Raw genomic sequence first — 20,712 nt, 5'->3', positions numbered from 1 at the left:
CATGGAAATTACTCGAATTGCATTGAATCTGTGTATTCACATTGAAGCCTTGTGATATACTCATGTAACTTGTGGTAAATATGTGGCAATTACTTATTTATGTGCATAGAAATTGGTCTGATTTTCAAAATGGTTTTAGGTTTCTTGATTGTACTATACGTTTTTTGTTGTATATCGAACTTTAACATGAGATCACTTATTGAGTATTTTATACTACTTAAAACATTAGCCATAAGTACGATATCTTCAATGATGTTATTTTTTCTTTTAACTCAGTTTATGAGCTTATAAAAAAAAATAGAAAATTGTGAACTAATTTTGTCTTACTCTTTATTTTGTACTCCCAATAGTCTTATAGGGGTACCCTGACTTTATTTATTTTGTTTTAGAAAAATATATTTTTAAATATTTTCATTTAACTTTTGATAATATAATAACTGAAACTTTTCAATAATGGCCTTCGTAGGTCTAGACCTAAAAAGTAGGTCACTAAATCTCATAATCATTGCAACTAAAATTCCCAGGGATGAAGAAACCAGAAAAAGAAAAGCTGCAACTTACAAGATTGGACTCTTCTATGAGTGTTGAGCATTATTGGTCATGAACCTCAATGTTTATCTAAAGAGCATAAAGACTTCACAATCTCCTGATTGTTGGGTTGGGGTAAACATTCAATTTCAATTTCAATATGCTATAACCATTCTATCATCACTAAATAGTAGAATGCAGAAAGCCAGTGTTCACTCACCAAATGATAGATAGAACCTGAATGAAAAACATCCAAATCTAAACTAAATTTAGTAACTTGTGGACCAATTTTCTGATATGGTATTATATACACTTTTCCCATGTCAAGACAGCTCTCTATATTCTAGTGTCATTATACATCCTTGTGATAAGTACAGCGAAGTTAAGAATAAGAATATATTTTCGCACATACTTATAGAGGCCTTAGAAGTGGATAATCTTCCAGGAGTTCACGCTCAGACAACGTGTCGTTCTCGTTCTGCGGCGTCCATAAAACCTCAACTGCCTGCAGGCAAACAGAATAGACTTTGAGATCTAAGAATAAACAAAACTTCAGATTTTGGTTTTTAGTCATTTAAAATCAAACTTACAAAGATCACTCCCATGAGATGAGATTCTTCTATTTGTTATCTACTTTTGACCAATGTTTTCAAAACTCAATCAACGTTTGAAAACTAAAAAAAGTAGTTTTTGAAGTCTTATTTTTGTTTTTGAAATTTGTATTCCTAAAAGGAAAAAAAAAGATAGGTAGGAACAACTATGAAGAAATTGGGAAAAAACGAACTTAATTTTCAAAAACAAAAAAGCTAAAATAGAAATGATTATTGGGCCTAAAATACCAACTTACCAATATTTTGCTGGAAGGAATAGATGCTAGTTTTTGCAAGGCTTCCTTCAAGTCCCCACTACCATTGATAGCAGGTAGCTTATGCACTCCCTCGGCAGCCACCAATATTGTTATCTAATATTCAAAATAATGTGATCAAAGGGTAGAAAAAAGGAAACCATGATGATCTTTTCTCTCATGAATATCAGATTATCAGATTATCATTCCAGCAAAACGAATGCACCTCTTAGTAACCAATCATCAAACTAAAATCTGAATTACATTCCAGAAGGATTCTGCTTTAATCGAGAAAAAGACGTCTCCTTCCAATTTTGTGTCTAAAATAGAACTAAAAGAATAAACTAGACACTTCTGTTAAAATTTTAAAATATTAGAATAAGAAACAGAACATCACGCTTTTCCTCTAAAATGAGTGGTTTCCCAATATTACCACACACACCTCACAAAAATCATGAGAATGAATATACACCAAAAACTTACTCTAAATCAGCACAGCTAGAACAATCAAGACAAAAAATAATGTAGAATAGTATACATCGCATAAAACTCAAGGCCAAGTGAAACTAACCACAATGTACTCATTGCTAAATCCACTTGTTCTCTGGCTGCTTGTACTCTGTCTTTTGATGCTATTCACGTTGACAAGAGTTTCCTCATCAAATTTCCCTCGCTCTTCAATTGATAATTTATTGAAACGCTTCTCTCCATCTTCTATACTACGTTTCAGATCCATCTAGTTTTTTTTTCAAAAAGAGTGAAATTAAGCTTCCATTACCAACTAAGGCTAGCAAGCCTTGTGAGAAATAATTAAAAGAAGAATGTGATAATAAGCTTGCACATTGGAAACAAGAATACGAGAATAAACTTCACCACTAATTAAGAGCATAACATAACAAACCAGCTTATACAAAATCTACCCCACAAATCCATTGAAGACTTAGCAAGTTCATGCACTAAAATTCCATTTCTAGGAGATATCAACAGTTTTCTTTTAGCAAGCTTTTCAACCAGAATTCTGATCCTGAAGCAAAGGTTAAATTTCCCATCCAAAACCTCATGCCCCATAGGCAATGGTGCTGACCCTGGGTGACTAACCAATATATGATCAAATCATCAGTTTCAAGGGCTAATGTGAGCAAGGAGAAGGTCATGAGAATGGTTTCTTTCTTTTATTTTTATATATGAGAACAAGAAATTCATTCAAAAAGGATTGTCACAGCCAAAAAAAGAACAATCTAAAGGACAAAGGAACAAGCTGACCCTGACCCCTTTCCGAAAGAACTAAGAAGGAACCAGAGAAAAGCCCTCCAACCTAGGTTAATTATGAACGTGTGAAGATACAAAAAAGCTTGCGTTGTGACTCAAATTTGAAGCCATGAACTGTATGGGAGAATGGCACTCCAATTGGGGTGTCACTTGAGGGAAGATCTTAGTGTTTTGATTTCTGGAAACTAATTGAGGAAAAGATTTTGGAAAAACTTGCTGAAGGAAAAGGCTTCATCCTTTACAGAAGAGGTCAAGTCTTGCAACTTAGTTCTATCCAGAATCCCTACTTATTAATGCACTTCTTATTACCAATAAAGTTGACGAAAAAGATGAAGAGGAAAATGAAAATTTTCTTATAGAATTTTCTCTAGCAAGTTCCTTTTGTCCCAGCAGATTATTGCCACAATTTTTAGAGGAAAGAGCATTAAAAGAGATCATAGAGTGCCCTAGAAAATCAAGGTTGTTTTATGGACTAACGTTTGGTGGCACCCATATAGAGGATTTAGAAAAAGATGACCTGTAAACCCTTTCTAAATTGGTGTGTTCTATGCACAAAGAGACAAAACTCAGTTTCACTTAGTCTTCCTTTGACAGTAAATAAAAAAAAAAAAAGGTTGGGACATTGTTCCAGAGTTATTCATTCTTGATACAGGGATAAAAAAAAATCTCCTTGGTCACAGTCTAGATAAGAAGGAAAAGGTTTTAGTCCAACATATCTAATGCTAGTTTATAAGAAATATGGTTAGGGAGGAACCAAAGAATACAAAATGAGGAGTGTAGAGATTGCGATGGGATTTTGCAATCAGCTAATTTTATTGTTATTTCTCGTACTAATCACCATATTGACGAGTAAGTGTTCTGTTCAGAAAAATATATAGAGATATGATAATGGCAGAAAACAACCCGAGATTAGGCCTCTTGCTTAAAGGAAGATATTGGATTCTCCTATTAGCAAGTGAAAAGTGAACCCAATGCATAGCTCTCAACTTATTCCCTCATGTCTATGGAAAACATATTTTCTTTTTTTGAACCAGAGATGTTCTTTTCATTAATGAAAGAGACTGATAAAACTTTTCATTCAATAAATGAAAAGAGATTAATGCTCAAAAGTACAAACTCCACAAGGGAGTAAAAAATGAACAAGACATAACACAAAAAGAACAAGATATAGAAGAAAACGTCCACAACGAGAAACACCAAGTGAACTGAACAAAAAAAAACTAGTAAAAAGAGAGCTTGAAGGACTAAATTCAACACATATAATCACACTTCGAAAACCAAACCAAAGACAATGTCTAAGGACCCGAAGCCTTGAACAAAAAAACCAGGAAAGTTTCAAAGATTTGAGTCCAACCAAAAAGAACTGAACTCCAAAACATCAAGCAAGAACTATTGAACCCTAACCGCAAATGCAATAAATTAATTGAACTTCAACAACAAATGCTTTGGGAATTGAATAGAGGAATTTCCCGCATGCCCTTTGAGCAAGTTTAGTATAACTATTCAAAGATTCAACTCATCGGGCTGTTCTTGATTGTAAAGGTGTTCGTAGTCTATTGACTTTCTTGTGTACTATTGTTCGTTTATTAAAGTATCTCATTTTACATTCCCCTGCCTTATTCAATGTGTTTTATTCATAAACAGGCATGGACAATCACCACTAGTACCCAGCAACCCTCAACACATAATTAATATGCATGTGTTAACTCTGTGCAACTAGATCAGGCAATCTCCAAGGACATAGTGGGACTTACAGATGAATAACCTGAAATGCAATAATCAGGATGTCGAAGTAGGGCAAGAATCGTTTCTGCAACCCAAAGGGGAAAACAAAAATCACATAGAGAATAAGTTACTTTAACTGCACAACAGAAGGGCATGCTTGTGATTGCTGCTTAAAGAAATCTCTATAAACCATTTTGGAAGAATTTTAAACAGTTCCGAAACAAATAACAATATTGACTTAGAAAATTTGTTTTACAACACCTGCTGGAAACAGTTTCAGAAAACAGAAGATGGCATCATTGTTATTAGGGTCTTTTATTTTTCTGTAGTACCTTCTAACATGCAGGGACTAACAGTACCAGTTAACTGTTTTTTTTATGAAAGGAAACAATGAGAGAGGTAATTAATCTCGAGAGGAAGAAATCGATAGTTTACCAGTTAGTACATAGCTCAAACCCTCAGGGGTTGAGGTATCAGCACTTTCAGCAATTCTATTTAGATCTCTTTGGAGTCCCCGGCCCATGCCCAACAACCCAACCTAGAGAGAGAGAGAGAGAGAGTTACGCCATGAGTTAAGAATGATGAAATACTTGTAGAAATTTTTCATAAAGTAAATTGTAACTCTAGAATCTGCATTCATCTATCCTACAAGAAAATCAATAATTCATGACTACAGAAACTAAGTTTTCTACGCTGTGCCAGTACATCATTACATTTTTTTTCAAACCGTGATACTGAACTTTACAACCTTTTTTGTGTCGTAAGAAACCAAAGGAACTTTCCATTAAAATCATTTAAAAAACCTATAAAGGGAGAGGGGAGCATCAATCAAGGGAAATGGAATTTACAAAATCTCTTCCAATTAAGGTAAAGATAGGTCAAGCTATAATTAAAAAAAGAAATAGGGCTCTTGACATCTTTGAAGGTTCTATTTCTTTTCAACAATAAACACCCCCAACCCAGAAAAAAAATAATACTAGCAATGCTAGACATCAAGATCCTCATCTTCTTTTCAAAAGAATGACCTCCATGAGCATAGGTGATGAGGCCATTAAGGTTAACTGCAAGAGGTAGAGCTGGATGTTTTTTTTTCAATTCTTCCAGCGAATAGATCTGAAAAAAGGATGAGAATCAGTCTCGCTACCTTCAAGGCACATAGAAGCACCAGCTCGGACAGTGAACCATGTAAGGGGATGTTTATTCTGAATCCTTATTTTGCAATTTGATAACTTTAAAAACAATGGTTCAAGTTCTTGAACTTTTTTGGTGTCCAGAAGCTCAGATAACCAATAGATGTATCCTCTCTTTTTGTTAAATAAGATACGAAACATGAAACTTTCCATTAAAAAGAAAGGGAGCATATAACATCCAAGGAGATATGCATCCTCTGCCAAGGGAGGAAATTACAAAAAAACAAAAACTTCTCCAGGCTAAGTTAATCAAGAGGGTACTAGAATTAGAACTTTGTCTAAAGCACTCCAAATAGAGACAATGTTCTGTACAATCCCCAAAAAACTATAAAAAGTCGCTATAATATTGTTGAAATGCATATGGTTTCTCATCCAAATAACCCACAAGTGGGATATATCCGCATTTCTCCCAAGAATTCTACTTTCATCAGTAAACCACCATCGACAAGACCTCTGTAAGCATTAAAGCCGCTCCTCATGACAAGAACTTCTAGCATGGGAGAAAATTCCAACTTCTTTAAGCCAAGTCACAATGGATGAAGACATAGTCCACCGTTTCAGCTCTTTCTAGAATTCACAATCCTTTTGGCTCTGTCAAAATTTCCTTGGTTAGGGACGGTTAAGACCTGCTCAAATTTTCTTTTCTTTCTCAAATTTTTCCTTTTTTCAAACCTGGTTGGTCAGTGATTTCCTGTTTCTGTTATCCTCGGAAGATCACATTTCCAAATGCCGAGTGTAACATCCATAACGTGTTACCAGAAATTATTCGAGTTCTATTTGAGTGTATGTTCAAATTTTATTTACAAACTATACCGTAAACACTGGAATAATTTATATGTGAACTTTTAATTGGAAAAAGAAAACATCACAGAAACCATACTTCTATTTTTCATATTCTCCGTTCATATTGTTGTTTTAAAAAAAGATTCAGTCTGCATCAAAAGGCTCTTAATTTTAAACCTACAAACTTACAACTGTTTATGTGAGATCCCACGTCGGTTGGGAAAAAGAACCAAACATTATTTATAAGGGTGTAGAACCTCTCCCTAGTAGACACGTTTTGAAAACCCAAGGAAAGCCCAAGGAGTTCATAATGAATATGCACAACACACAGCCATGTTTTGAATTTCAACCGTTGATTCAAAAGGCGAATGAGAGTAAACAGTAACAGAAAATCCATATATCAGAAAAAAAGATACAGAGGGAAGGGTTTGTCATACTTGAAGTTTAAGCACACTAGTTTTCTCAGAAGCAGTGAGAACACTACTATCGGACCGATCGGAGAGAAATCCAGATACCAGAAGAAACGCCGCGAAACCCGCCAATATGAAGAAAAAACTCGATCCGGCACCGACTCCGACCCCAACCGCCGGCCCAACGTAAATCCCGCCGCCGCCAAACAACGACGGCGAACTATAAGGTGCAGAATATGAATAACCAGAAATCATCGAAGGAGTTGAGTAACTCCTCGAAGACGAAGACGAAGACGAAGACGAGCGCGACGAAAACGCACTTCCTCCAACGCGTCCACCAGAAGCGGCTAAGGCAGAATTAGGATTGTACATCAACAGCAATCCCAACAACACCGCAGCAATCGCAGGCTTCCGCAACGCCTTGAGAGCATCCATAATCGAATTGGCAATTACCGCCATTGGCCTTTTGGGTTTATCTCCATCGACCAATCGCTCCAACCTGGAATTCGAAGTTGTCAAACTCTTCCCCTCCTTGGAAAAGAAGCCTCTAACACCGAATTTGACAGAGCTAGAACCACCCGTTCTCAAATTCTTGGGTAGGATAAAGGGTCTGTAGAGATGACAGCGACCACTCGTTGATGGAGAAGGAGATTGGACGAAATGAACTGGGAATTGGTTCCATTTCAATGGATGGGGTTCAAGCAATGAAGGTGAAACCATGGATTTTAGAGATTTGGAACTGGAATTTGGAGGAATTTTGAAGCGAAGATGAAATGGAATTGAGATATTTTCTTCCTTTTTTTCTTTTTGTTGATTGGTTTTTGGTGGGAATGGTGAGGATCAAGATGAGGCTGAGGATGAATTCTCTCTCCCGGGAGGAAATATTGTGGTGGTCGTGAAGAGTACGGCGTGCTTGAGAAATGGCGACCTGGCACCTATTTGTGGATCCTTGCCTAATGCTTGGATTGCCTTCTCGCCGACCAATTCAAATAAAATATTTATTTTTATTTTTATTTTTATTTTTATTTTTTAATCTAATATATATATATATATATAATTAAATAGTAATTTTAATTAGAAATAGCAATTTTCATTGGACCATCACAAAGAAAAGGGAAGGAATCAGTCATTTAACAGGAGAAAGCCCTGGATCAGATTTTATTTAATTATATATATTTATATAATTAAATATTAATTTGAACGGTTAAACTATTTATTAAATAATTTTAATTAATCAGCTATAAATCACTCCTAAGCCATGGATAAGGAATATGAAAGTATAAACTAAAAATAAAAATAAAAATAAAAATAAAAACCTTTTACCGTCGGTTTCCTCTTTCTCCCCGCTCCCTAACCATTCGACCTCTCTTCTTCATTTCTCTTTGATCTTCCTTCCCCACTTCGGCGACAGACGCGGCGGCGCGACAGATCCGCGGCCGCAGCTCGAATATCTCCTCGTTTGCGAATCCACGCCAGATTTGCAACGGTGACACTCATATCTGCGACACTCACACCCTCGGCATTAGATCTGCAGTGGCAAACCTTTTCCAACTTAAACATAGTGTTTTACGCGGTAAATTGTCCTTTGATCAAGTTTCTTAAGGTATTTAGGTCAAATCAGTTTACAATTTGGTTTGATTAGCTTCTGAAACAGTCTGTCCGTTTCAAGATTTTCGGTTCAGTTAGAATTTTGGTGCCTTAAAAATTCAGATTATTTGTGTTCTCACTTGCGAGTGAGGATTGTGTATTGTTTGTTCGATTTCTTACGACTGACTTGTTATTTGATCACTAATATAAACGTGGAGTTGTAGTGATATTTGTACATCGTTTTTTGCTCGTCTCTCTAAGTGTATTTTTTTCTTGATCGAATTAGATTGTTTTCTGAAAGTTGTTATAATGATCTCTTTTTGTGCTTCCTTTGTCATCTCGTTGTACTAAATTTTTATTTCTTGTGATGCCATTTCTTTCAAAACAACATTCTAATAAAACATGTTCGAGATGATCTGGAGGACGGAAAGTGGATAGAACTTAAGGGTTTTAACATTTTTTTTTTGTTGACGATTTTTCACCAGTAGTTTCCACCAACGCTTCCGAGCATTAGGGAATCATGATCGGAGTTGGGAAGGTCAAGCAGTATTCTAATGTCCTCGACAGACCTCTCAGCAAGGGAAAACAGGAGGTTGTTCCCCTTATCTCTACAGATACGTTTGCTTCTTTTTTTCTTGTGAAAAATTTCAGCTCTGTTTTACCTCCGTGTGGACCAATTTGTTTAAATAGAACTCTTTAGTTCCTTGCTGGATTTTGCAGTTGCAATCTTGATATGTATGTTTAACTAAGTGAAAACGCAAGAGCTTGGCATATTATTTCTTTGCTGAGCTTGTATGTTTACATTGACTTGAACTTGAGTTTTTTTTCCTTCTAAATTATATGTCTTTTTGTATCTGGAACAGAATCCTTACAGCAGGGCATATTATTTCTAGAGACCCCTTATCAACGATCATTTGATAATTTCAAGTGAATTTGAGCTACAATATGCATGTGACTTCATTTTAATTTGTTCATGTGTAGGTGAGTTTGAGTGCATTTGCATTCTTGTTCTCTGAACTCGTGCAATACAATCAGACTCAGGTTGACAACATTGCTGAGTTGGAACGAAGGTGATTTTTCATTTGGAGCTATTATATCTTAACTAACAACGATTCATCATTATGGTCTTTGTTTCTTTTGGAAAGGGGGTACAAAAATTAACAGGAGATGTACGTCAATAATGGCAAATGTTGTAGATTTGAAAATTCTTATGTTCAATTGATTGCATATTCTTTTTTTATTCTTTTCCTTCTGATATATATATATATATATATATATATAAAAATATATATATCTCCAAAGGCCCGATTTAAGGAGAGGGGTAAAGTTTCAGGTTTGTTTTAGACTTCGTAGTATTTAGGCAGTTAAATGCTGCTGTCCAGAGAAGGATTTGGTCTTCTTGGGGCTATGCCCTTTTTGCGTCCATGAGGCACTTCAATGTGGGTGAAAGGATTGTAAATGTGATATGTTGATGATGTTGAATTCCGGAAATTTTTAGTTTTTTTTTTTATTCTTATTTTCAGATGGATATATCACTTATAATAATAATGGAAACTATTCTGTCTAGGAATAATAGCAGCAATGTCGTATGTCCTTGTTACTTTTTTCCCTTGCACATTAGAATTGTTTATCTCACAGTTCGATGGCTTTGAACTAAAATGAATCAGGTTGGAGGATGCAGGCTATGCAGTTGGTGCTCGAGTATTGGAACTGTTTTGTCATCGAGAAAAGGTATAGAATCTTATGTTAAAGCTAATTGAACATTTTGCTTTCTTTAACTGAACCACATTGTTTTGCTTTTTCTGCTGAAGTTTGTTTTATGTTCTCAGAATTTTATTTTAAGTTTAAATTGCAAATTTATTTTTAAAAAGCTTTGAAATTCTTCTGAAAATTAGGGTTTCGAAATATGGTTAAAAATGGTTGTCTAATTTTTAAAATAAAGATTTGTTTGGTGTAGATAACTTAATTGACAGTTATTTTTTAAAAACAATATTCAGAACAAAAACTACCAGACGATAGAGATATATTTATTTTCCGGTCAGAATACACTTTTCGTCTTGTGTCTATTTGGTTCTTAAGGTTTGAAAATAGATACTTTTAGGCCTAGGGTTTCTAAAATAGCTCTAAATGGTCCCCAAGCCCATTTGATCATTGGTGACTAACGGATTATGATGTGGTAATTGATGACTTGTATTATATTGACTTGGCAAAATTAAATAAAATTAATATTATTTTGCTGGTGAAGTGGCCTTTCTCTCTTTCTTTCCCTTTTCTTCTTTGTCTGTCCTATTCTCCCTGAACCTTACCACCACCATCTGCCTCTCTCCAGCCATCGACCACTGTCACTTCACTTTTGTTGTTCCCCTGCCACCTCTTCAGATCTGGAATGAAGAGTTTCCTTCCAGATCAGAAGGCTCATTAGAACGAAGCTTCAGATATGGAAGGAAGCTCTTCATTCCAGATCTAAAGTCTCTCTGGAGATTTATTCTGAAAAGTAGTCTGGAATGAGATAGAAATGAAGTGTTCCAGACATTTATTTTAAATTAATTAGTTTCATGGTTTTTGGAAGGATTACAGTGCTGTGGGTTTAGGAAAGGAGAAAAAGAACAGTGTTGTTAGAAATAAAGTCACTGTTCTGTAACATTTTTCTACTTCAAGTTTTGGAACAGGGTTCGAAGTCTGTATAAACAAGTGTGGTCTTGATTGGATGAAATATTAAGAAACTACAGTATAACAATAGCCTTTCAAGAGGGCTATCTCTTTTCCAAAGTCCCACAATGGACACTCCATTAAAATGATTCCCACCCTCTAAGTTCCCTAACGCACTTCTGTCGATGATTTCTTCATTGTTTACCCTATCTATTCCCGCCACCACTTCCACATGACACCATTTAGAACTATTTTTCAAACCTTACGTACTAAAAGTGTCCCTTTTCAGTCCTCGCGATCAAATAGCACTAACTCCATACCTTAGTGATCAAAAATGTATTTTTTGCCATGCTTTTTTATTTTGGATGTGTTCTGCAGTGTTTTCCAATCAATGGTTCATTAATTATAATAAGTAATTATTTAGGTATAATCTGCAATTCAAAAGTGTATTTTTTGAACTTACAACAAGAGAAAACTATTGAAAAAGAATTAGCGTGTGAAACTAAGTTCTAAAACAACTATAAAAATACTCCCAAACCACTTAGCTAACTTTAACGGCAGTTATCATTAATTCCCTTCTACTTGCAATGAAGATGGTAGACCTGTTTAACCATGAAAGTTTAGTTATTGATTAATTTTTGTTAGAGCATCAGTTATTGGGCTTGTACATGGGAGATAACTCTTGAGCATAAAGCGCAATATTTTTAGATTTGAATTGCAGATTTTCATTTACATAATTTTTTCGTTCTTTCGTATTTGCTCTACCTTTAAGGTAATGTTCAAATCTGCTTTATGCTTCTTTGTTCTCTCAGGGAAATAGACGGGAGACACGATTGTTAGGAATTCTGTCATTTGTACACAGCACAATTTGGAAGATTTTGTTTGGAAAGGTGAATGCTTGTATTTTCTTGCACAAATTGCCCTTAAAGTATGGTAGATACACCCTCTAACTTCAAATTGCGAAAACTAACCTTTTGTTGCAAGAATAATATGTATTACTCTGTTTTCTTATTATTCATTAGACAAGACCATACAACTAATAATCTTGTGAAAAGGGAACTATACAGAAAAAGGGAACAATGCAGAAAATGGAACAATAGAAAATAGGAAATAGGCTAATTCCCTTATTTAATAGGATTGCACCTATACTCCTCAAATTAAGGTTATTCCTTTTTGACTTCTTTGAATGTAGATCTTAGAGGGTAACCCAAAGATATGACAACATGAGTGGTATTCAGGATCTCACTGCATCGATACAGTTCAATGAGCCTCTGAAGAGTCCGACTTTACTTTGCACATCTGAATCTAAAACCACATTTCTACATTAGTTTTTTTTAGTTGATGTAGATTGAAAACTATTATAAAACTGTTTTTAAATTTAACTCCTAAACCGATGTTACATTATCAGTTGGTTTTGGTTGTCTCCTGTGTCCAACTTGCTTTCCCGTTCTTTAGGGTTCTCCTCTCTGTATTTGGATAGGAGGTGTTCGAGGCTATAGCCTTTTGAGGTTGATTAGGGATATTCAAATCAACCATGGTAGAAAGATTCTTCGTTTTGGCTTTTGAATCTTTTCCAGTTGTTGAGCACCCCCCCCCAAAAAAAAAGAAAAAAAAGAAAAAAAGACTCCTGTGTTTTCCTCCCGATGGAAGGTTAAAATTCGAAAGGAGGTTAAATTTTTTTTTCCCTGAAGATTTTGCATGGTCGAAATTTTTGTCTGGTAGGTTTTGCATGGAAAAGTCAACACTCTGAATCTCGTTCAAAGGTGTTTTTCTTTGTGTTTGGGGCATCTGTGGTGCATCTTGTTCACAGAAGCTTCATAGCATCTTGATCATTTGTTTTGGTCTTGCTAGTTTGTGCAGTTGACTTGAGGTTGTTTTTTGGACTTCTTTGGGTTCTCTTGTGCGTAACAGAAATTGTAGATCCATGATGGGGGACATTGTCCCCCCTTAGGAAGAGTTCTTTGGCAGACTTGTGTTTTTTTCCTTTTTTTTTTTTGTCGTGTTATGGTGTGTGTACTTAGCATGAGAGAAATAATAGTTTTTTTAGGGAACAGGCATTTGTTGTGGGTGGGCTCCTCTTGTATGGAATATTCTTTCACATTTCTCAAATAAAAGCTTGGTTTCTTTTTCTCAAAAAATAAAAATAAAAATAAAATCAGATGCTACATGTGTTTAGATTCCAAAATTGGGTCATGATTTTAAAAATTGTTTTTGAAAGTATTTAACTGTTAGGCAGAATAAGTAGAAAAGATCTACTAATTTCTGCTTGCATGTTGTCAGGTTGCTGACTCACTTGAGAAAGGCACTGAGCATGAAGATGAGTACATGATCAGTGAGAAAGAGCTGCTCGTGAATAGGTAACTATTGTCCCAGTCTTCGTACTTATGCTTTTTTTTTGGCATTCACTCAATAACCCAGACATTTACCGTAGATTTATTTCAATTCCAAAAGACATGGGAGCGTTTAACTGCGGGGCTTTTGTAGCTGGCATAGTAAAAGTAAGTTCTGCAAGCTCTCCATGATATGGGTGGTAATCTAGTTTATGAAAGTTCTGAATTTGTTCCTATTTGCTATAAGGGTGTTCTGGACAATGCTGGGTTTCCTGCTGTTGTAACGGCGCATTTCGTTCCAGTGGAGGGCCAACAAAGACCACGGACGACTATTTTGATTAAATTTGCAGAAGAGGTGAGTATCCTCCCCCCTCTTCCACCAAAAAACCGAACTTTACTCTTTTTTTCTGATTAATGCTTATTGGAGTTCCTTTTTTAAACACTCGTTTGCAAATTTGTCCATGTCAGATAGCTCAATAGATATATGTTAGATATTAGTTGTACAAGGCTAATATGGGATATCGAATACTTGTTAGGCACTTACTAAACCCTTGTTAAAACATAATAAATAGATGCATAATAATTTTTTTATAACATAGTACATGAAACTCGTTTTTTAGCCTATAAATGTGTAAACTCATTGATTGAATTTACTTATAAAAAATGTATATTTTAATGAACGTGTCTTTGTTGTGTTCATATCAAAGATTTCAAAATTGTGATGTGTCTCTGTGTTTGTGTGTGTTATCATATCTATGTCTTATGCCTGTATCCATGCATCTTAGGAGTTATATATGCATCTGTGCTGTATTATTTTGAAGGTTTAATGTCAAGTTCCCTTTCCATTTTCTCTCAAATAATTGTGTGCTCGCTTGTCTTTTCCCTTCTCTTTTTTCTTCTCGACCCCCTTTTCAGGTATTAGCAAGAGAAGCTAGATTAGGATAATATCATCTGAAGTAAGCTTTGACAGCTTTGTGATAATGGAGAATGGAGAATGGGGAATGGTGAATTTCTTTTTAGCCCTTCGAACAAATAAAGATTTCCACCTGCTATATCCCTGTAGTGAAGCTGTAAGGAACTTTCGCTCGTCAATTATTTTCTTTACTTGATGGCAAAATGATGGCACAATTGTGAAACTATAAGATTTAGTAGTATTATTGTAAAGGTGTTTATATGAACTTCAAATGGTTTATTCAGCCTCTTGGTGATATTTGTGAACTCTGAATGTTTGAACAGAACCACATTTTAATCTACCAATTCAAGCTTTTGTTGCTAATTTTGTCTGTCGCTGTGTTTATATTAAAGTTATAACGCTTTATGTTCGTTGTGTAGCTGTACATGTGAATTTTCTTAAGAACCAATAAGGGAAATTGTTTGATACCTAAAAGGAAAAGGAAATGAATTATGGCTTAAAGGAACCAATACTCGGGATTGTATTCTTGGAAATAATGTCTATTTTAAGAAGGGTTGTTGTTCAATTTAAACCTCTCCATTTGTCGATAAATGGTACCTTCGTGTTTTAGTATTCAACAATGGTGGGTTGTGAAGAAGTTTGTCTATGAGGAATGTTGTTTAAGAAAACCGTAAACAAACTACCCCAACGATAATTCTAAGAACAAATAGTAAGATCTATTGTATATCATATTAAGATGTGTTGTATATCATGTAGTATAATAGACTATGCTTGGAAAAACCATTAAAATGTGTTGTATATCACGTAGTATAATAGACTATGCTTGGAAAAACCGTTGAATTAGTATAATTATAATAAAGCTTGGAGGAGAAGATAGAAGACCGAAATATTGTGGTTGTTGATAAACGAACCTTAAAAAGTTAACCTATCTAAAGGAAATAGATGCCCAATCAGATGAGTCCATTCAACTTAGCGCATTATGATTTTAATATTAAATGGGTAACAAATACATGCATGAATATCACATTCATCACAAAATATAGCAAACAACGATCCAATTACATAATGTAGCCTTAAAACTATTCATTAGGAGAACTACTTACCTCAAAACGAAATTTCAATATTACTAAATTCACCTACAAGGATCCTTAGTCCAATCTAAGCAATTCCCATTCCCGCTCAATCTAATAAGAATTTTGAACTTAATACAAAACATTAAAACACTTGATAAACTACTGAAAAATTATTCAAAATTACGAACATGTAATTTAACAAAAATGACAAAAGTTCAAATCTCATAAACTCTAAATGTCGTTAAATTAAAAAAGAATTATAATTGTTATCGTTTTGACAATTTTTTCCATGTAGAAATGAAATTGAAAATTTTCTCGAACCAAATTATTTATATTTGCATTAGGAGTATTTTGATTTTTTTTACAAGGTCAATCTTAAAGTTTTCTTTCTCAAATTTATTAACGATGGTAATTTTGAAATATTTTTAAACTTAATAGTTTTTATTTATTTATTTTTTAATTCAATCAGTTAAAAATAAAATATAAAAATTTGAAAATTGAGAAAAAAAACTTAGCTGGGCCTTTAGTGATGGGCTTCAATGAAGAGCCCATAACAATAGCCCTATCTATGCCCCCAGGGTTTCATTCTATCAAAGTCTCTCCTCTTTGCAGAACCCTAGTGTTGTTGCGCTTCGCTTCAGTTCACTTCATCCTACTCCTCACCAACAATGGCGGACAAGGCAGTCACCATACGAACCAGAAAGTTCATGACCAACCGGCTTCTCTCCAGGAAGCAATTTGTGAGTTTGCCTCTTCTTTCTTATCTTTTCTTTTAGTTATCTCAATAGCAAGATATTGATACATTGAATCTTTCAAGTATTTCTCGGATTAGTTTCGTAAGGAATAACTTAGCATTCGAACTTCCGATCTCTGTTACTGTTTTCCTTTGTTTTAAAGTAGATTCAATGATCCTTACTCAAATTTTTGCAATTGCATATTGTTTCCGTTTATTTGATTCCCACTTTTCCCCTGTTTATTTATTTATTTATTATTATTTATTTTTTATGTTGCGCAAATTAATTATTTAGTTTTATGTTCGTTCTTTTTGTTAACCTTTACGCCATCTATATCTGCTAACATTCTGTTATAAATTATTCTGTGAGGCCGCCTCTGCTCTGGATTTAATACTCTACAGTTCCTTGATAATTAAACAGAGTAGTGTTAGGCGTCAAATAGAACAGGGTTAGACACGAACACACTGATATTGGAAAAATAATATGTTTCGTGAGCATGCCACATTTCTTTTTCCTTTTTGGTATTAGATGAGTTCTATGAGAATTTGAGTTTTACTCTTAAGGAAACAAACACTATGACAATGGAGCTCATTAGTTCTATTTTAGGCTTTAGTTCTGACTGTTCCTTTTTCTGTTTGATGCAGGTCATTGATGTTCTTCACCCAGGAAGACCAAACGTCTCTAAGGTAAATCTCTTTGTTGCGGCTGAAATTATTTTTCTGCTTTAGTTTAGTAGTTGCAACTTGTGGATTGCTTTCACAATGAATAAGTTTGGCCGTTGCATTTGTTTTCCTTTTTCTTTTTGTATGCTTGTAGAAGCTGCTTACATGCTTCACCCAATTTGTCACAGTTTATATTTTGTTTTTTTTTTCATTGTTTAGCGATATTATGCCAATAATACATTGTCAAGCTTAATCGTTTTTGTGTTTCAAGTCTAATTATTGGAGGATTTGTTTTGACTATTCACATATTAAATTGTCCCCCCATTTGATTTGACTTTTGTCTTTTTGATATGAAGGCAGAGCTGAAGGAAAAGTTAGCAAGAATATATGATGTGAAGGATGCAAATGCAATTTTTGTTTTCAAGTTCCGGACTCACTTTGGAGGTGGAAAATCTACTGGGTTTGGTTTGATCTATGATTCTGTTGAAAATGCTAAAAAATACGAACCCAAGTACAGGCTCATCAGGGTATTTTCTCTTCCTTATCAACATTTCCATCCTGGGATTTGGTTACTATCTTTTCCCTTTTGTTTCCTCGGCAGCTCTGCCCGCACATATATTGTGTTTGATGCAAACTTAGTATTTAAGATTCTTACCTGTGATGTTGCTAAAGTATTCAATACTAGTTTAAAAACTATGGAAACTGCTTTGTGCAATGTGTGTATCGAAGAGTAGTGGTATACATGTTGAGTTCCATTTTAGATATACAGGGGACAAATGTAGAGGTGTGGGCGTGGGGGTATGGGGCACATTAGGATGCAATTGGGTCATATGGAGATGCATAGCAAATGAAGTTAAAAGATGGTGAAAATATGATAGTTCTTATACGAGAAGACTAATATTGCATCGATTGATTAAAGAGAAGATGGGGGGTGGGGATGAGGGACAGTTCGATGGGCAGTTGTGAGAATAATGCTTGAGATGCTGGTTTCTTTGTTTAAAAGATTTGCTCTTTAATTTGCTGTTGCAAGATGCTTTCATGTTCTAAGTGAGTCATTTCGGTGACTTGTTTGATAGAAGGTTATTGAATGTCAGATCAGTATGTTTCAATATAGCTTTCCTGGGCTTATTTTCTGAAATCAAGTGTTGTTATCTTGTTACAGAATGGACTTGACACTAAAGTAGAGAAATCAAGGAAGCAAATGAAGGAGAGGAAGAACAGAGCCAAGAAGATTCGTGGAGTAAAGAAAGTGAGTAAACCCTTCGCTTTGTTCTAAATATGAAAGAAAATATCACAATATGTACTAATATGGCTGCAATTTCTTGGACCAGACAAAGGCCTCAGACGCTGCCAAGGCTGGAAAGAAGAAATGATGAGTCTACTGCTCTGTATTTTGTTCTTCTGCCCTTTTCTCTCTTATCATTTCTTTATTCCATCTCTCACTTAGTTCTAGTTCTAAAGTGGTGTGTTGCCATTTTTGAAATGAAATCAACGTCTGGAGAATTGTTGACACCCAATGTTTTAGCCTTTTTTGAAATGAAGTCAGTCAATGTCTGAAGAATTATTATTGACACCAATGTATTTTGTTGTTCATTGTTAAAGCTCAAATGCATCCCTTACTAAACTATTATGAGTAATTTGATCGGAAAACAATTTTAATGGTTTGAACCCAACTTTATAGTTACATTTTTTTTTTGTATTATTTATTAATTTATGAACTATGTTTCATGTTCTATATTTTGTATAATAATTATTTAATAGTGTTGTATAATTTATAATATATTATGTTGTTCATATTTAGTTTAAATAAAATAAATTGAGTTTATAAAATGAGATATTATATCTACTAAAGTTTTGTTTTTTTTTAATATAATTTTGTATTTTCATAATTTAAAATAAAAATTTGAATATACTGTTTTGAAGTTTAGTAGAATTTTTTAATTTGAATAATTTAAATTTAATATATTGTCTGCTCTTTATATTTAATATATTAGACTTTAATTTGATTACTTAAAAAAAATTAACTAAATTAATATTTTTAGTGAGCTCTTAGGGAGACTCTTTGGACAAAATTCATTATTCAACTTAATTTTAATGTAGGGCAATATTTGTTGATTGATTTAATTATTATAAGCATGCTGATCTTTTAAATGACTGCTTTTTCTTTATGTAATTTCATTGATATAATTATTAGAAACAAACATCATTTAAAATTGACTTTTAGAACAAGGTTTGTTCATTAACATATTAAACTTGTTCGTAATTAACGAATGCTGAGTTCATAACTTATTTTCAGTATCCAAAAAAAAATTAATTAATTTCTATTAATCATGTGAAATATTAATTATTTTAATTAGCAAACATTTTGTAATCTACTTTAAAAAAAAAATTAACACCTCATTCATATGTTTTCACATAAATTTTAATTATTTTCTTACAAACATTTTTAAAAAATTTATAATTGGTAATATTCTTTTTAAATTTGAGGAAATTATTCCTCTAAACTTGGTATGTTATATCAATTTTATCAAATTGTACCATAAACTGCAACTGATAAGTAAGATGAACAAAGATGCATTAATATTATATGGACTCCAACAAAGCCAAAGTTTCTCAAGAAAATATATAAAAATCCATGTTCTAATATATACATTATATAAAATATTATGATAATGGATGAGGTAAGACACACCCACGTTAGTGACATAATCCAATAATATTATAGTTTATAAAATAAAATAATTTTTAATTTTCACTTATGACTCGAGCAACTTACACTACTTCAATCCAAATTATACCCGTTGAGGTTTTCTTTTTTCTTTCTATTTTGGGTTGAATTGAATTTTTGAAAAATTAAAAAATGCACCGACTGCAACTTTTTTTATTAGGTTAATGGGACGAACTCGAAAATACTTTTCACAACCCAACTCAAATCTACCCTACTTATAAATTTGTTACTGAAATTTAGAATAATTGACATTTGTAACACATAACAATGATGCAAATGTTTGATATTTAAAATTTTTGTAATAACCCAAACACAATATTGTCTTCTTTGAGTTTTCTGTTTCAGGCTTGTCGGTTTTAAACGCTTATGGTAGGGAGGGTTTCCACACCTTTATAAAAAAAATGTTTCGTTACCCTCTCCAACCGACGAATAATCACACAATCCACCATCTTTCAGGACCCAACGTCCTCGCTGAAACTCGTTTTCCTCTCCAATCAATATGAAATCTCATAATCACCCCCTTCAAAACCGAGTATCTTTGCTAACACTCCTTTCCCTCTCCAACCGATGTGAGATCCCACAATATTATATAACTAAAACAAAAACAAAAACAAACAATTTGACGATCCAACTCGACCCAACTCGATCCAACTCAAAGATACAGAATTAGATTAAGTAAGTTGTGAACCCTATTCAATCCAATCGATATACATATGAATCATTCAAATGGGTACGAAAAATTTATACGAATAGATAAGTTATGATTGAAGATGACGAGGATCCATATCTTGTTGGAAGCTAAAAGGCATTGATAATTGAAATAGGGTTGGTTTTTTTTTTGGTTTGTTTAATGTGTTGTTGGAAGGAAGCTTACGTGAAGAACACATCGACATCAACAGGTCCTTTTCTATTTAATATTATGCAGCGAAACGTTGGGGTAATGTGGAAGAACGACAAAGTTGACACGATTGATGACTCATCAACAACTCACCCACTTTGAATCATATCGAATATCCTATGAATCTAAAACCTCATACCACAACTTATCCATATTGTTCATCCATTTCCCCCCAAAACCATATAATGGATGTGAAAGGGACATATCGAATCTATCTATTCATAAACACGATAGTACGTACGTGGGATGATAAAGTTTTTAGTGTCCATCTCTAAATTTTTTTGAATTCTATTTCGATCTCTAAAATATCGAGCAATTATTGAGTACTTAGCTTGATCTCGTGCCAGAATATAAATCCAGACATTGAAGAGGAGAAGGATTTTGAAACA

At 34.0% G+C, this 20,712-nt stretch overlaps 3 protein-coding genes across 7 annotated transcripts; 2 read left to right on the top strand and 1 right to left on the bottom strand.

Annotated features, from left to right (window-relative positions):
- Nucleotides 1–761: 761 nt before the first annotated feature.
- LOC111465613 lies at nt 762–7,687 on the bottom strand. Its single transcript, XM_023110086.1, has 6 exons — nt 6,777–7,687; nt 4,802–4,904; nt 4,396–4,451; nt 1,944–2,108; nt 1,376–1,489; nt 762–1,033 (listed from the first exon to the last, which is right to left on the bottom strand). The coding sequence occupies exons 1-6, from the start codon at nt 7,467–7,469 to the stop codon at nt 941–943; spliced, it is 1,224 nt and encodes a 407-aa protein (XP_022965854.1). The 5' UTR covers nt 7,470–7,687; the 3' UTR covers nt 762–940.
- A 359-nt stretch (nt 7,688–8,046) lies between these two features.
- Nucleotides 8,047–14,591, top strand: LOC111465251 (trafficking protein particle complex subunit 5). 5 transcript variants are annotated; one of them, XM_023109622.1, is made up of 9 exons: nt 8,047–8,268; nt 8,825–8,928; nt 9,318–9,406; nt 10,004–10,067; nt 11,798–11,875; nt 13,266–13,342; nt 13,417–13,483; nt 13,563–13,670; nt 14,231–14,591. In XM_023109622.1, the coding sequence occupies exons 2-9, from the start codon at nt 8,857–8,859 to the stop codon at nt 14,258–14,260; spliced, it is 585 nt and encodes a 194-aa protein (XP_022965390.1). In that variant the 5' UTR covers nt 8,047–8,268; nt 8,825–8,856; the 3' UTR covers nt 14,261–14,591. The 5 variants fall into 5 exon arrangements, with proteins under 5 accessions (XP_022965390.1, XP_022965389.1, XP_022965382.1 ...); XM_023109621.1 differs by having other exon boundaries at nt 8,822–8,928; XM_023109614.1 differs by having other exon boundaries at nt 8,047–8,322.
- A 1,294-nt stretch (nt 14,592–15,885) lies between these two features.
- LOC111470770 (40S ribosomal protein S24-1-like) lies at nt 15,886–18,368 on the top strand. Its single transcript, XM_023116374.1, has 5 exons — nt 15,886–16,041; nt 16,680–16,721; nt 17,054–17,224; nt 17,860–17,946; nt 18,029–18,368. The coding sequence occupies exons 1-5, from the start codon at nt 15,970–15,972 to the stop codon at nt 18,068–18,070; spliced, it is 414 nt and encodes a 137-aa protein (XP_022972142.1). The 5' UTR covers nt 15,886–15,969; the 3' UTR covers nt 18,071–18,368.
- Nucleotides 18,369–20,712: the final 2,344 nt, after the last annotated feature.

This window comes from Cucurbita maxima, unplaced genomic scaffold (assembly GCF_002738345.1).
Source record: "Cucurbita maxima cultivar Rimu unplaced genomic scaffold, Cmax_1.0 Cma_Scf00002, whole genome shotgun sequence".
Taxonomy (NCBI): domain Eukaryota; kingdom Viridiplantae; phylum Streptophyta; class Magnoliopsida; order Cucurbitales; family Cucurbitaceae; genus Cucurbita; species Cucurbita maxima.
The sequence above is the reverse complement of the archived record's forward strand: the minus strand, read 5'-3'. Positions and strand labels throughout refer to the sequence as shown.